A 17,397-nucleotide genomic window follows, 5' to 3' on the forward strand; every position below is an offset into this window, starting at 1 on the left:
AGGGAAACCCAACTATGCAGTGGTGGTGCACACCTTTAATCCCAGCACTCAGGAGGCAGAGGCAGGTGGATCTCTGTAAGTTTGAGGCCAGTATGGTCTACTGAGTGCGTTGCAGGACAGCCATCACAAAAACAAGCAGACAAACAAGAACTAGCTAAGATGCTATGGTTAAGATGGAAAGCTACTGTAGCCAGTCATCCCTCCACACAGTGCCCGCAAGACAATGCCATAGAAGTGGAGGAACCCCACTCACTGCTGAGATCTACCACATGTGTGTTTTGTTCAGACTTGTTACCTGGTCTTAGGGGCAATAGGTGTGTGCTTGGGAACTCTTGTTTTAGGAAGCATCGTAGACTTAGAGCATCAAGCTAAGAACTCCTTTCAGTTTGCTTTCTTCCACACAAAGACAGGAGCAGAAGCAGGAAAGACAGAAAGAAATTGTGGAAAAGTAAAAAAAAAAAAAAAAAAAAAAAAAAAAAGGAGGGCAACCTGAGTGTTGCAAGTAAAAGACACATTTCTATATAGATCAGTGGTTCTCAACCTTCCTGATGCTGTAACCATCTAGTACAGTTCCTTATTTGTGGTACCCACAATCATAAAATTATTTTCATTGTTGCTTCATAACTGTAATTTTGCCACTGTTATGAGTTGTAATATAAATATCTTATACATTGGATATGTGATCCTCAAATGTGTCAAGACCCACAGATTGAGAACAGCTGTTACTGGCGTTGTCAGTTAGGCATACATTGGAGACTTATTCCATGGGCATAGTCTCTCTTTAGCTTGGGCAAATAGGTGAATTTGGTGCTCTGCTTTAAGACTTGGCCCATGGGTATAGTCCCTTTTTAGCCTGGGTAAATAGGCACTCTGCTTGTGAGACTTGTATTTAGTAGCAAGATGATGTTTATGAACGCCTAACTGTCTCAACCATGCACTGTAGGCCACTACTTTCTTCTCCATGGTGGCTTTACTTTATCACATTTTCCTTAAATACTTGTTGGAAATAAACATGAGTAGCTAGAAATGAAAAGGAAAAAGCAAATAAAAACCCCCAAAAAACCAAAAAACAAAGAACCTAATTGGCATCTGAGATGCTCAGACAAAACCCTCTTTTGGTACAAGCTTGCCTTCTAAGCTCTTTGTTCCGAAGAGGGAGAAGCTGGGTTAATAGCTGCCTCTGTGGCATGCTGACCTTCATCTGGGTTGCTCTTTGAAGGCTGAGATTGTGTCTCTTGAATCCTCCTTACCCACTTTGCTTTGGATCTTGTTTGTTGCTCACAATTACCCTGCGGTGGCCCCCTCCTCTCTTCTGTATCTGTAACTGACTTTATGGACAGAGGGGCACACAGATGTTGGTTTACTCTCCCCAGGATGAGAATCCCCCAAATCCTCCAGCCTGCAGACCTCATGCCTGCCTGTCTAGCTTCCTCTCACAACGCAAATGGAACTCTTTGTCCTGCAATTTTCAGTCACTTTCTGGCTTGCCTCTGTTTTTGACTGTCTGTTTCTGTTTTGAGATTAGATCTAAGAAGAATAACAGCTGGCTTCCTGGGCATGGCGGTGGCTGTCCTGCTGTGTGGGTGCATTGTGGCCACTGTCAGCTTCTTCTGGGAAGAAAGCCTGACCCAGCACGTGGCTGGCCTTCTATTCCTCATGACAGGTATACTGTACACCATTGGCTTCCTCTCTGTATTCAGCTTGGTCATATCACTGTTTCCCCCCCCCCCCACTAGTGAGAAGAGAGCAAGCAGAAGAGGCTCTTTCAGCTTTTGTAGGAAACACAGAATTTAAAGGGAACAGGGTATGAAAATGCATTGCCTCTTTTCCCACAGTAGCATTAATGGGTCAGAGGAAAGTGTCACTAGAGCCAATGCTGGTATTTTCTGTCTCATTGATTAATTCTATGTCTTGAATTCAGGCTTAACTCCTGACAAAAATGGGCCACTTTTCTCAAGTTCACTCAAGGAGAGGAAGGTCAATAGCGCCAAGTCCCTTCATAGTCCATGTATGGGGGATGGTGTCCTTGGCATTATTGTTGAGGGGGGGTCTTACTGTGTCAGCAGCTGTTTTTGGTCTTAGAGACTCATTCTCTCTAGCAGGCAGGTCACTGCCTGTTTTTATTGTGGAGAGACAAAAGAAATGATTAGTGATAGCAATAACAACTGTGAAGAAGATTGCCAGTGTACCATTGGGTTGGGTGATGCTGAGACAACAGTTTCTCAGTTAAACTATGAGACATGGCTGGAAGTTGAGAGAGAACTGTGGGCTGAGGAAGCCACCAGCCCCGAACTCTGGGCAAGAGTGAGGTGAGTGTGTTCTAAGCAATAGCAGGAAGAGCAATAGGAGAAGGAAAGGTACCACACAAAGTGGGAGCCATTGCCAGGGGCCAAATCTTAGAGATCTCCTAATGAAAAGCATGAATGTGAAGTGATGGTGATGGGCACTGCTGGAAGGTTTCATCGAATGATGACTTCGCTTAAAACAAGGGGTGTAGAGATATTGCTAGGTTTTTCTGGATAACAAGTGAAGCGTATTTTTGTTCAAAAGGGAGGTGGGAGTTGGGGTCAATGGCTAAGGGAAGGTGGCTACAGAGGAGAAATGGTTTCCTCTTCAGTCTTCAGAGGAAGTGAAGGTGTGAATAATGAGAGAATGCTACATTAAGTCTCACCAAGTAGACAAAGCATAAAAACCAACACCACTCTAGTTGACCATTTCTACTTCCCCGAGGTTTTGGTACTCAAATGGCCAAACTCATTCCAACCCAATATTTGCCTCTGTTATGAATGATTTGTCACATTTGTGTCTTGGTAGCAACATGCCTCCAGGGATGATGCCATCTGGTTTTCTGCTCTATTAACATGTACTAAGTGTATAAAATAATAGTTTTCATTGTGATGTTTTCATATATGTCCATGCCATCTTTTCTACATTTCTCTCAGAGCCAACAGGTAAGTCATACTTTCATGTCTAGTATGTTCACCTCATAGCCTTGACATGACAAACAGCTCTCTTCCCTTTTTAATCCACTCTACTCCTTTTCCATGCAGGAGTATGACCTTGTCTGTGGACTGTCATAAACACCCCAACAAAATGTTCAGAGAGATTCCGGACCCTGTACAGTTCTTTTAAAAGAAAGCCAAGTTAGTTCTCCCAGGTTTAAAGGGATATCCAGTGATATAATTCAGGAGGCTTGAAGCTGGTTTCCAAGGCTTGGAAGGAGGATTCGAACTCTTAAAACCAAGGGTTTGTGTCTAAGAGTGGTCAGACAAAGTGACCAAATTGTTCTAAGATTCTTCCTTTAAGTCTTGGCTAGTGCTTCATAGTAAAAATCTCCTCCTTCCCCTTTGTTAGTTGCATCCCACATTTCTAGCCCAAAATACTTCAAAGAAGTATAGTTTGCTTCTCCCAGGACTATTTTTGTAGTTTGTTTATCTGCTTTTCAGATAGAGTCTTGCCACATAGCCCTGGATAGCCTGGAACTTGCTATATAGTCACAATTGGCTTTGAACTTGCAGCAGCTCTACCTCTGCCCCAAGTCTTGGGATTGCAGCTATACATTATAATACGCAGATGCTTTCCCCAAACTCTTGAAACACCCCATTCCAAAAGTCACAGAAAGATTATTTTAAGGGCCATCTTTTACCATGGTGTTTCATGAATAACTAAGGATCTTCAGGTATATGAAATAGCTGTTAGTATTGAAACAAATCACAAGGCCACACAAGCCAGGTCTCACGGTTCCAGAGAGGCCAAGGAGATCTTTTGTTGTTGTTTTGTTTTTTTACAGTAAGGAAAGTGAAAATCCAATGTCTTGTAGTCACAGAGAAGAGCTGACCGTTTTCAGGGTGCTGTGCTCTTCCGTCACTTGAGGTGGGGGTGTAGGGAAGTTCCTTTTGATTAGGTTGCTACAAACAATGCTTCCAAATTCCTACCAGGACACAAAGCTAGTGGTTAATCCAATAGCTGAAATAACTTGGCTGGAGTACCTTCTCAGGTAGTGGCAGGCAACGAAAGCACTGAAGAGTTAAAAGAATTGATTTTAATTAAACAGGCTGTCTTCAGCAGCTCTTCCACAGATTTTTGATGCTAAACTTAGCCCCTTCTAATATGCTGGTGTCTTCATTCTCTGCCTGAACTGATTAGCTAGCCCTTCGATGGGAAGCCCAGTGATATGACAGTTGAGCTGTTAAAATGGGAAACAAAGAACAACCTTCCTCTTTCAGCCATGTTGCACACAGACCAGCCTGGACAACCTGCAGGTAGAAGGACTGCTTCTGAACCATCAGTTTGCATCTGAGGGCTGGGCAGCAACCCCATGTGCTGCTTTCCAGTCTTGCAAGGATTCCTGGAGAAGGACCCCGGGGCATCACACTAGACCTATGATATCACACGCTCTGAGGTTACATACTCAAACACAGTGATGTACACAGAGGATGTATACAGAGGACTGAGCCAGTGAGACCCTCCCTTTCCAGCTTTAAGTTCCTGCCTGTTGCTAGAATGTACCATTTTCAGTGCAGTGTGAATGAGCACTCTGCCCACATTAAATGGATGAATGAATGAAGCAGCTGGGCTGGGGAGATCAATGACTCAACAAAGTGATTGTCTCCCCCACCTACCTCAATTTAATCCTCAGAACCCACATAAAAATAGAATTCTGAATGTGTGCTTGTAATCTCAGTGGTGAGGAGGCAAAAACTGGAGGGTTTCTAGCAATGGATGACCAGCCAGCCATGCTTAACTTGGTGAGCCCCAAGCCAGTGAGAGCCCCTGTCTCAAAGAAGGTAGGGAAAGTCCTGGCAGGTCCATAAACATGGGCACACTCACACACTTGAACACATATATGTAGACACATGCAAAAATCAAGTGAGTAAATTAAACATTCTGTTAGATGACAACACTAATATAGCTGCAATTGTTACCATTAAAGGATTAGTTTGTTCAGTATTTTCAGTTTTAGTATAGTTTTTATGTTATAGAATTTTAATCTGTCTTTTATTGCATTTTTAAGCTTTGTGTGTGTGTGTGTGTGTGTGTGTGTGTGTGTGTGTGTGTGTGTGTGTGTGTCCATGTGCATGTGGGGGTAAGAGAACAGCTTGTGGAATTCAGTCCTTTCCTTCACCATGTCGCTTTCCAGAATGGAACTCAGGGTTGGGAAAGCATCTTCATCTACTGAAACCTCTCCCTGACCCTTCACTATTTCTTAATACACCGGAAGTCTTCCAATTTCAACAAAGCTTGTATTTGGCTATCCTCCCTTGGTGCAGCTCTCAGTACCAACTGTACCCATCATTCTTTAACATCCTGGAAACATACACGTGACATGTCATGTGTCACCCCCATGCTGACTGTAAAGGAAGAGGCTGAGTCTAGGCAGCCCCTTCAAAACATCAGGAGCAGCTTGCACCCATCCTGACCTGAACCTTCCTTTGCCTCGATGCATCTAAGTAAAAGGGGCCTGCTGTAGAAGGTCTTTTTCTAGAATAATTTAGGCTATCCATCAACTACAACCCTAAAGCACAGATACTTGATCTAAAAGTATTTGAAACCCTGGGGACTAGATGTGCTTTGGGATTCAAGACCTAAGTATTTTATTTTTATAAAAGCATAAGCACATGTGTTCTGTATTATCTAGTGTAATGCCAAGGTCTGGGGCATTGTTGCAAAATCAAATACACCAACATTTCTGCAACAAAATGTATGAATATTCACACTAAGCAGGACCAGTGAGGGCTATCATAACCTTACCTCAGGGCAGGGCAAACTTTTCCTCTAAAGGAAATGGTTGCAATATTGCAGAAAAAGAATTGGTTTCCTTTCTCTCTTTCTTTTTTTGGAATTGCATATCATGGATCTTTTCATTGTGTCTGTTTGCTTATTTTCTTTATAGTTTTTGTCTGCCTCTAGTAGGCCTGCCACATCATTTAGTTAAGAGGATGGAGGTAAGGCTTTTTGAGTAACCTACCTGGAAAGGAACAAGTCTTTTTGCTGAAAGGGCAAAAAGACAAGAATGATGGGCAGGCTATCTTTTGAAGGCGTAGGGAAAAGAAAATCGATGTTTATGCCTCTGGGTGTTGTAGTCAGTTGTTTATCAAGCTAGCTAAGTGAAGGGAAAGCAACGCCTACTCTCGAGCCTTTTAAGCACTTCAAAGGAGGGAGGTTAAAAATAAATAAATAAATAAAACAGGGCCTGATTAGTCTAATTACATCTTCCAAGCTGGCCATGGGCTCCTCCGAGGTTTTAGGGCAGGAAATCCGGCTGATGATCTGGGACAGTGGCATGAATTTATTTGCTGTCCCAATCTAAAAATATCCCCTCCAGTCCTGCTCTTTTGTGATGTCATGTGTGTTCTAATTAAGAATATCGGCAGAAAACCCTTTAATATTTTATAAGAGAAGTAGCCGCAGCATATATGGGTTGTCAGGAAACCAGTAATTATTCACTCTTTGAAGATACTCCCAGCCATAGCCAGGAGCAAGCTCAGGGTAGGGGAACCTCTCTCTCCAGGGCCACTGGCTGGGAGGGAAACATGAGCTTGATGGGGGAGAAGAAGGAAGGAAGGCAAAGCTGGAGGGACGAATGGAAAACTAACCTCCCTATGGATCCTCAAGACAGATCTCAGCTTTTCTGAATTTTTGAAAGCAGAAATACCTGAATACCCCTTTGTACTTTGAATGAACTAGATTGCTACTGATAAGAATGCAGTATTACATGAAATAACTTGATGAGTAGGTAATGTCTTCATGGGGCAATTTGGTATGAACTATTTTATTGTGTGCCTGAATGGTTTTGCCTGCAAGTGTATCTGTGTAGTATGTACATGCAGTGCCCAAGGAGACCAGAAGAGGGCACTGGATCCCCTGAAACTATAGTTACAGATGTTGTGAGCCAACATAAGGGGGCTGGGAATCAAGCCCTGACCCTCCAAGACCAGCAAGCACCCCAACAACTGAGCCATCTTTTATCAGCCCTCCCACCCCCATGAATGACTTCTTAAGAGGGTATTAATCAATTAATTTTAGAATTCTGTTTTGTTTAACAGGCTTTCTTGACTCTATAAGTGTATGCCTGTTAGCCAATGTGTAGAGATTACAGATAATCAAAGAGGTATTACTACTTTTGCCTCCAATGTACATTGGGAAGTGGTAGACTGCTTTGGGTCTCAGATCTTTGATGTGATCCTTTTAGGTCACATAAAACTGCCTCTCATCTAACCAGAACTAGGTCCGGGACATAGGGTATAATAAATAAGTGGTAATATACTGCATGGATACAGTAGGCTTGCTAAGACCTGTAAAAGAAATGTAAGTATACTCCATTAGGTTAGCAGACCTCAATACACACACAGTGCTAAGGGTTAAGTTGGATTTCCCACAATTTATAGGTTGATTCCCCAGCCCCCAGGATCTCAAAAGCGTGATTTAACTTGGAAACAGGGACTTTAAAGAGAAACTCACATTAAATCAGGGCAATATGTTGTGTCGTAAGCCAGCCAGTGTAGATGCTGTGGTCTTAGAGAAGAGGGAGATTTGAAAGGTTGCATGTGAGGATATGAGGAGAAAGCAGCCATGTGCAGGGTAAAGTGGTTTCAGAAGCAAACCATTATACCTAAGCCTTGGGTTTAGATTCACAGCCTCTGGAATGCTGAGAAAATAGCTCTTCCTTTTTTTTTTTTTAATTGCTCTCTGTAGTACATTCTTACAGTACTGTTATCTGACTCATACACATGAGCACTGTAAGGTATGTAAGGGATTTAAAATGGAGTTTATATCTAGACTGGCCTGCACTGATCTGGCTACAGTAGACAGGCCTTTGTTATTTAAAACATGTTTTCTTGTTTGTTTGTTTGTTTGTTTTTCCTGATGTGACCAAATTTACAACTGTTTGTTTTGAGACAAGGTCTCACTATGTAGCTCTGGCAGTCCTGGATCCTGGAGTTTACTAAGTAGACTAGGTTGGCCTTAAACTCAGAGACCTGCTTGTCTCTATCTCCCAAGTACTGGGATTAAAGGCTTGCTAAACCCAGCTGTTTTTTTTTTTTTTTTTTAATATCTCAAATGGGACAAACTTCTTTTTATAAGATCTCTTAAAAGTTCATCTTCTCCAGTACATTTCCTTGTATGACCCTTCCATTGTACCCAAAACACCTGTAGCCACTAGGTGTTAGTAGACTCTCCTCAGGGATTCAAGGGTCTGGATGGAATAGCTCTTCTTGTCTCATCTAGAACAACTCCGAGAGCTTTCAGAGGGAGGGAAGACACTGCTGGAGACCATGGGGGGCGTTGTGGGAAGAGGGAAGGGCATACAGGGACACTGAGTAGTCCAGAAGGCCTGCTCTTCCTTATACCATGCCAGCAAGGCAAAGATGGAATTTCATCAGTTTGATGAGTACCTCTTCCCAAAAGGACCTGAGTGGCTGAGTGGGAAATGCATGTAGTATTTCATTGTACAATCAATACAGGCAAGAAAGAAAGAAGGAAAAAAAAAAAAAAAGAGTAAGAGAAAAAGACAATCAAATTTTCAAGATGTGTTAGCATTCCATAGCTGTGACAAAATACCTGGGTAAATCAATTGAAAAGGAAAAAAGATTTTGTTTGGTTTTGGGGGTTCATGGTTTCTGAGTCTTTAGTTCATAGTCCATGGTTTCTGAACCCCATTACCTTGGGCCCCATAGACAGACTAAGCCCATGGAGTTCCAATAGCCCCCTCAACGGTACACCCCTGTGACCTACCTTTCTTTACCAGTCCCCATCTGCCAGACTCCACTCTCTTTCTGTCATGCTCACTATTAAATATGATAGTAGAGTGGTTGGTTCCAGAAAGAAGCTGACACATAATCACCTGCCTTCCCCCAACTGGCTCCTCTATTTGTTATTATGTTTAACATTTGGTGCTGTGACCTAGAGAACAGGCTAACATTAATTCCCTCCCCCATCACTGCTTCCTCTTTCCTCCCAACTTTTTGATTCATGGGGTAATTATGTGTCAGTTCCCTTTCTCAGGCCCACCACTGACATACAAATATTATTATTGTTGTTATTGTTATTATTATTATTTTAACACAAGTTGATACACAAGGTTTTGACTCATAGCTTTTGATAGACATCTAAGCTCCCAACTGAAACACAAAACAAGTTAGATCCAAGAATGAGGGTAGAAGCCAAAAAGCATGCCAAAATTGTCTTTATTTTGCTCCTGGGAGAGGGGGAGGGGCATGGATTTAGTTTCAGGGAGCTACGGCCCCTGACCCCTGGCATCTTGAACACAAAAAAAAAAAAGTAAGAAAGGAAGGAAGGGAGGTAGGAAGAAAGAAAGAAAAAAGGAAGAAAGAAAGAGAAAGAAAGAAAGAAAAGAAGGAAGGAATGAAGAAAGGAGGAAATCCAGTTAGATTCACTCCACACAATGTCTATGAGTTCTACCCTCACCAAGTACCCAGGAAAGCACACATTCATTCAGGACACAAGGCCAAGAGACACCTTTGTCCTGGCCATGTCTTCAGATTAGCGTCCTTTCTTATTCAGCATGAACCCAGGGTGTAATAATAAAAGGCATAACACTAAAAGCAGTTTCATGGAGTTCTTGGAGGAAGGGGTACTCAGAAAAACCAACATTTTAGATACAATCAAAGGAAGAGTTTTCAGAAAGCAACCTAAGTCGTGTCATTTTTAAAACCTTGGTTTCCTAATCGTCCTATAGTCACAAAGACATCTTAGGGAATATACTAATAATGTGTCTTATTCGGGCATTATGAGGGACACGAGTTGGTTAGTCCTGTTCTCCACGAAGGCCCAAGGGAAGCTGAGGCAATATCAGGGTCACACAGAGCTGAGGCTACAATGAATTTTTCTTGCAGCCCAACCTGATTTGTTTTACTTCAAAAGATGCTTGGAAAATCTAAGTTTGAACTCGGGCTTTCAGAGGTCCTTAGCATCATGCTGCTTGTAAAAATGCTTGCTTTTAGGCAGTCAGCCCTGTGCAGACATCTGAGTGCAGGATGAAGCCATTGTTCCACCATTATGGTTCACCTGTTGATTTTCCAGAGATCAATTTTTCCCTCCTTCTAGCATCAGCATTTCTTTAGGGTCTTATTGTTCACAAACATGGTTTTTGTTGTCAGTGCAGTCATTTGGACAGATGACTTCACTCTTTACAGGGTTTGGTAAAAGCAGGGAAGTCTATCCCTCGATGAAAGACTGGTTTGCATCCTCATTTCCCTTTTGGACAACTCGAATGATATGTCTGCTGTTAAAAAACAAAAACCAAAAACCAAAACAAAACAGTAGTGGCACACCTTTATCTCAACACTCTGGAGGCAATCAACACTCAGAGATCTCTGAGTTCGAGGCCAGCCTGGTCTACAGAGTGAGTCTCCAAAAATAAAAATAAAAAATAATAAACCCAACCAGTGCAGAAAGAAGTCAGATAATTTTACTTTATCTTTTTCAGAAAAACAAAATCATTTTTTTTTTTTTTAGCTTAGAAACAAAGCCAGACAAGAGTAGGAAACAGCAAATTATCTCATAGTACTTTTATTTTGGAATATTTATTTTTCAAGTGCACATTTGGAAAAAGACTTAGGTAATGTGCCTTTGCATGACCCAAATGGAAGCAGAAGTCTAGAGCCTGTAAAATGGCATTAGGGTGATCTTTATTCCATGCAAATTGCTGCCTGCTCTGAGTTTGTCTGCTAGTGGCTTTGATCACCAAAGCTGCAGATTAAGACAGGGATAGAATTCTTGCTTTTTTTTTTTGCCTGTCTTTTCAGTTGTGTGCCTCATGTATCCCCACGGACATGAAAGCCATTTCCCAGCAAACAGATGTCACTTCCATTGTCTACAGCAATAATCCAGGACATGATGAGAGACTGTGTGGGGCTTAGACATTCTAACACTTGATTGAATGCCATTTTCTGTTTTCATTTGTTTATTTTATTTCACAAACTCTATAAACACCCCATTTTCATCCTATGCCCACCCCCATAAAACATTCCTGAGGGTCTATTAGAGGGCAGGAAGCATCTACATCTCTTGGGCATTAAGAAACACATTCAAAGTAGTGTGTGTGTGTGTGTGTGTGTGTGTGTGTGTGTGTGTGTGTGTGTGTGCTGTTGGTATGTGTGTGTAAGTTAGCTAGCTATCTGCCTGTGATTATAAGTATGTGCTACCATGATTGGCTTTTTATGTGGATATCAAAGCAATACCTTGTTTTCTTTGCCCATCTCTGATTTTAGTGTTCTTGAAGGACAATTTCATATATATATACATATATATTGTGTGTATGTGTGTATGTATGAGATAAGGTAAAATATTGTTTTATATATGATATACCATATATCATAAATGTATAAATATATGGTATATATATTTACCACTCAAATGTATTACATATTGAATGACAGATGTACACAATACTTTTGCTAAAATTTGTATATCAATTCCAAATTCCTAGATGTAATTTATATTACTTGGAATTATTCATTATTTTATTTTCTAAAAAAATGTGTGTTAGACTCTGTATCTTACCAAAAAAAAAAAGTCACTTATAATAATTCACTTAATCTCACAGGAAACATGGTAAATGTAATCATCAAAAGTTGCCCCTTTTTGAAGTGTTGCTTTGCTACAATAAAACCAATGTGTACAAAAAGGAAAAAGAAAAGATGTCTATGTATAATGACTGCAACTGTATGAGAGTGTAGGTTGGTACAGAGCAAAGGAAATGACAGCTGTTTTGGGCTAGATTTGAGAGGATGCTAGATTTCTTCACCCTAAAAACCGAAATTTTAAGGGCTGGGGATGTCACTCAGTTGGTAGAGTACTTGTAGAAATTAGGCAAGACAAGTCTGAGCAGCTCCAATTATCTGAGTTTTTCCTGCTATTTGTTGATGCTTTTGGAATGAATTCATTCAAGTAATAGAACTCCAGGTATTCCTGAATTAGGGGTGATGTGATTTTCACAGAGGCATGACTGGTGTTTTGCCTGGACACAGGCAAAAGCAGGACTGATCACTGTTCTCTTTGCATTCCTTGTAGGGATATTTTGCACCATCTCACTCTGCACGTATGCTGCCAGCATCTCCTATGATTTGAACCGGGTCCCGAAGCTGATTTACAGCCTGCCTCATGACGTGCAACATGGCTACAGCTGGTCTATCTTTTGTGCCTGGTGCAGTTTAGGCTTTATTGTGGCAGCTGGAGGTCTCTGCATCGCTTATCCGTTTATTAGCCGGACCAAGATTGCACATCTGAAGTCTGGCAGGGACTCCACGGTATGACTGTCCATAGAAGGCCTGGCTACCAAGTGGGGTCACTCCGAAGGGGAGTGGAACTGAGTTCACACCAGGGTTCCAAGCACAAAGAGGTCTTTTTACATTCCAACCTGTTGCCTGCAGCCCTTTCTTCCCGATGAGTGACAGAAAATCATGCAGAACCTCCTAACCTTTCCAAGGACAAGACTACTGTGGGTTCAAGTGCTTTAATGACTATTTACTCTTCGACTGTGCACAATGAGGACTGGTGCCATGGGACATTTATAGGCACCCGCAAAGAGGAACAAACATTGATGGGAAAATTTGTATGATTTCCATTTCTTTCAGAAAGTTTGTACATAACGATCACCGGAGAGTCGTTTCTATATGCAAAAGGATTCGTAACAAAACGAGTATAATTTTCTTGTCACTGTATCAGACTTGTTCGATTTTAATGCAGCATCTTCAGAGCTTTCCTAATGGTGTCTTGTTGTGTCAGCACCTGATATTTGTACATTCTTTGTGGCTGTTCCTTGTCACCAGAGGATTCTTCTTCTGTTGCCTTATTATTACTTTTAATGAATTGAAGTCAACTCTCTGTCTTTGTATTGGATTCTAATGCATAAGAACAACAGACCAACTGTGTAAGAGCTGATCTGTAACACTATGCAGTATCATTTGAAGTCTTATCTGTTATTTGGCTTTGTGTCTCTATCTCTATGTTAACTGGATTTCTGCATTAAATGACTGCCCCCTTGTTAATTTAGGTGTGCTTTTTTTTTTTTTTTTTTAACTTTTCTGTCTTAGCTGAGTCAACAAGTCTATCTGGGAACTCTGTTTTGTTTTCAATTGTTTGTTGTTTATTTGATTTGGTTTTTGCTATGTATTCTGGACTCTGGCTTACTGTGAAACCCAGGCTGGCCTTGAACCTGCAGTGATCCTCCTGTCTGAGCCCTCTGAGTGCTGATCCCAAATTATAGTTAGCCTAATTGCTTTATGTTGATTAAGCTGATCATTGTTATTTATCTTTTTGTAGAAATTTTGTTTTGCTACTGATATAAGATGCCAGTTTCAAAACTCTCAAATTTCAAGTTTGAAATTGCACTATACCACCTGTTTGGTATGTGTGGTCCTTGGCCTTACAAGTTTTTCAGCTTCAAAGTAGCACATCAGAAACACCTGGAAAGTTTTTCAGTAGGACAGTGAGCTCAGGGTTCACAGGTGAGCATAAGCTTGGATTTTAAGAAAAATGAAAAAAAAAAAGGAAGGAAGAAAGGAAGGAAGGAAAGAAGGAAGAAAGACAGACAGACCCAGATAATTTTGATGTGCATCTTGGGCTGGCCATGTGGGTCAGAATATGACTTACTCCTAAGCTACCAATTGAACAGGCTAACCTACTTAGCATAGACCTTGAGCAACCCGTTGGGCTGTGCATTTTTCCAGCTGTTACTTCATCCATCCCTCTTAAAGGCTTTACCAGGCAGGGACTATTCCAGGGAAGCTGAGGGCCAGAATGGGAACGTTTCCTTCATTTTATTTTCACTTTAAAACCTTTCCACTGTTTCCTCATCTTCTGTGGAGGGGTTGGCTCTAACGCCTATGCTTTTCCTTTAGCTCAAAGCCAGGCGCTCTCTCATGTGACAGGTATCGTGCAGTTCTATAAATAGCGGGAAACAACACACCCTCAATGAGACATTGTTTTAGATTTTAATTTCACTAGAAGAACTTCATTCTGAAGATGTACCTCAGTTGGTAGAGTGCTTGCTTAGCATGTCAAAGCCTGGGGTTCATTCCCTATCACCTCATTAACTGAGCCTGCTAGCACATGCCTGTAATCCCAGAACTTGGGGAGAGCCCAAAGGATCAAGGTCATATTTGACTATTGCAAAGTGAGTTTGAGGCCAGCCTGGGCTACACTGAGACCCTGTCTCAAACGGTACCCAATGAATTCAGCATTTAGAAAAGAAAACCAGTAATCCCTCCAAGAGCAAATAGACTTTATTTCCAAATGCCAGTGCCCACACACCATCCTGGAGTGTGTTGGGAGGAGGCATCGATACCAGAGGCTCCTCAAAATGCTCCCCTGAGGGTCCGTGCACCCCTGAAGCCCCAGGCACATCACAGTCCCTCCAGCCTATTTAACAACCCAGTCTCTCTAGATGACATCAGATGCATCTAGAAAGGGGCAATTATTTTCATTTATTACGCATGTGGGAAAGTCTCAAAGCAGGAGAGCAGTTTCTTTGAAGTCTTTTTTAAAAAAGATCCCCCATAGAAGATGTCAGGACCTCCTGGACATTTATATTCTAGCCACCACAGCAGTGTCTGAGCGAGTTACTTTTGAAGTTTCAGGGACTCTTCCCAGAGGTTTGAGGTGAGAGTGCAAGAAAGCTTCTCCTTTGCAGAAGGTGGGAAGGCTCACACGCCAGACAGGTTCCTAGGAAGCTGAGGGAGTTGACAGAATTTAAACAGGATCTGGCAAAGAGCCTTCCGATTCTGGGATCTGGGTACATGGGGATTCCTCCATTTCTGTTTACTGTCCAGGGACTGAACAACTGTTGTCAATCCTGGGCATTTGCCTCCCATCTTGGGGTCCTCCTAAGGGTGTTTCTTTAACTGGTATTTGAACAAGACCAGTTGAAGTGGCCAAGCAGGTCTGTGTGTGGGGGATGAAAATGTCTTGATATTCTCGGCTTGTTCTCTGCCCTGTTTTTCATTGCATGTGTTTGGTGAGACTATTTCTTTGCCTTGGGGGATTTTGATGGGCAGTAAGTAGAGGCAGCTGTGCTCACTGAAGTGAGGAGACAGTTGCCCTAGGAGTGGGAGACTAACCAGATGAACTTCATAGGCTGGAAGGGCTCCAGGACAGCTCAGAGACAGCAAAGGGAAGAAGATGATGACCACATATTTAGCTGTAGCCACTCTGCAGTACCAGGGTGTCCAGGGGTACTAGGGCTTTTGGTATAAAAGCTCCTGTATCCCAAGAGCAGATTTAAAGGCCTGGAAGAACCAAGCCTTGGTCAAGGACTTCTCAGTAGTGACTTGTCTTAGCCTTGAAAAATCTAGGGACATTAACCTATCTATCTGTGCTTATGTCTCTTCACTAGTGACCCAGAAAGGTTGGTCTCCTCCATCAACCACAGCCCCATCCCCCACAGATGCTGAATGATGAGTGAATTTACAGAGCATCAGAGACTTTAGGTAAAAAAAAAAAAAAAAAAAAAAAAAAAAAAAAAGGCACATCTACCTGCCACAAGGAGATAACATTTAGCAAAGCAGGCTTTAGCCAAAGCACTGAGGAGAGAGCTACAGGGTCCATATCGCTCCTCTTTTGAACAACCTCATCTATGGTTTACTTGAATTGTTAGAGCCTCGACCACCCACTCTGAGGAAACACTGCCTCTTTCTTTGGACCACCAGGAGCCCTTGAGAGTCAAGATTGTCAGAGCATACTACTCCCATAAAACGAATTGTGTATTTCAACAAATATTTCTGGAATGCCTAACAGGAGCCAGGTGCTCTGCTGGACATTTGGGAAACAATGGAGCCAAACAAAGGCTCTTGCCAGCATGAAGCTTGTGCTGTAGTAAAATGAAGTAAGGGATAGATAGATAGATAGATAGATAGATAGATAGATAGATAGATGCATCCTGTCTGATCCCAAATTGCATAAATACAGAATGAAAGTAATTTAGACAGTCATTGCCACAAGGTACTTTTGAATGACAACCACACCATGGGCTGTGTGCATTTCCCTTCCCCTGGTTCTTTATAACTCACATGAAATTTTTGGAGGTGGGAAGGTGCCTTTTGAAGATTTCCCAGTTGAAACTGAAATAAGAGAGTGGTAAAAGGGTATAAAACAGGTGAACTAAACAGGGCAATGGAGAGGTGACTGGGTCCTGAGGACAAGGATGGGAAGGCTCATGTGTTCCAGGGACAGTGATCAGAGGTGCTCAGGGCCTGGATGCTGCCGGTCATCCACTCTGGCTGGTTCCCCTGCTGGAGACACCCACGTCTCTGCTTGATTTATTTGAATTTGCACCCACCAAATCACAACTCTCTTAGACCCCATCCTTCAACAGGCTATGCTGCCATAACCCCTTTCCTAGCCAGACATTCTTCACATACTGTTTACATGCTAAGCAGCCTTAAGCAGACTTAACTCTCTTGTAAGAGGCAAACTGCTTTGTCTCCACTGCTCAGTGTCTAGTGCACAGTAGGTGCTCTTCAATCCCTGTAGACTCAGTAAATGAACTCAGAGTCGCAAATATAAACTCTCCTCCCCCAGACACCCCTGACTCCCTTGACACCCATTTTAGGGAAGCTGTTAAAAATAGTCAGTAGTATGATGAGGCCAAATGGAAGGAGAATATAGCTTGGCAAGCAAGGAAGGCTCATTAGGATAATTAAAGGGACTATTAACCCAAACTAACCCAGATATAACTTGCATGTGTTATGAACAAAGCACGATGGAACATTTATTGATGATTCAAACATTATTAAGTTAGTAACCTCAATATGATTTTACACCTCAATTTAAACCTTCTCATTTACGTGCGGGCATTTTATATCTCTAATTGGAATTCTGAAAGGGATGCTTCAGAAATAATTTCTTTTGAATGCAAATGGCTATACTGACCAAGAACTCTTTTTAAATTGCATTTGTATTTCTCCAGGGCTTTGTCCTTTGACCAGAAGGAGTGGAAGTTCTGTGTTCTGCAAAACAACCACAAATGCTTGAAGATGCTTAGGGTACCCAACTTCATCCTGGGAATATATCTATTCAATATATTTCCTCTTTGTATGCAACTTATATTTTAACAAACCTTAATAGAAGCTTTTTAACTGTTCTCAATTGTTACATATGAGTGTGTCTGCTTGGAGTGCCTATAAGAGGGAAACAAATTGGTTACCTATAATTAAGATTCTTTCTTTGTGTGTGCATATGCACGTGTCACATGCACGGGTATGGACACATGTACCCATGTGCATGCAAGAAAAGGCCAGAGGAAGACATTGGACATTTCCCTTTATTGCTCTCTTCCTGTTCCCTTGAGGTTTCATCCTGAACCTGAAGTTCATCCAAGCTCCTGGGATCTGCTTGCCTCAGTCCTCCAAGGCTGGGTTACAGTGGTGTGAGGCC

General features: G+C 41.9%; 1 protein-coding gene across 1 annotated transcript in view; it reads left to right on the top strand.

Annotated features, from left to right (window-relative positions):
- Positions 1-12,995, top strand: part of Tmem178a (transmembrane protein 178A) — a 58,202-nt gene extending 45,207 nt beyond the window's left edge. Inside the window, exons 3-4 of the mRNA XM_051175158.1 lie at positions 1,526-1,663; positions 12,037-12,995. Coding sequence (XP_051031115.1) covers positions 1,526-1,663; positions 12,037-12,278 — 380 coding nt within the window. The 3' untranslated portion in view covers positions 12,279-12,995. The remainder of the gene's footprint in view (positions 1-1,525; positions 1,664-12,036) is intronic.
- The last annotated feature ends 4,402 nt before the right edge of the window (positions 12,996-17,397 follow it).

The sequence above is a fragment of the Phodopus roborovskii genome, unplaced genomic scaffold (genome assembly GCF_943737965.1).
Source record: "Phodopus roborovskii unplaced genomic scaffold, PHOROB, whole genome shotgun sequence".
In the NCBI taxonomy this organism is placed as follows: domain Eukaryota; kingdom Metazoa; phylum Chordata; class Mammalia; order Rodentia; family Cricetidae; genus Phodopus; species Phodopus roborovskii.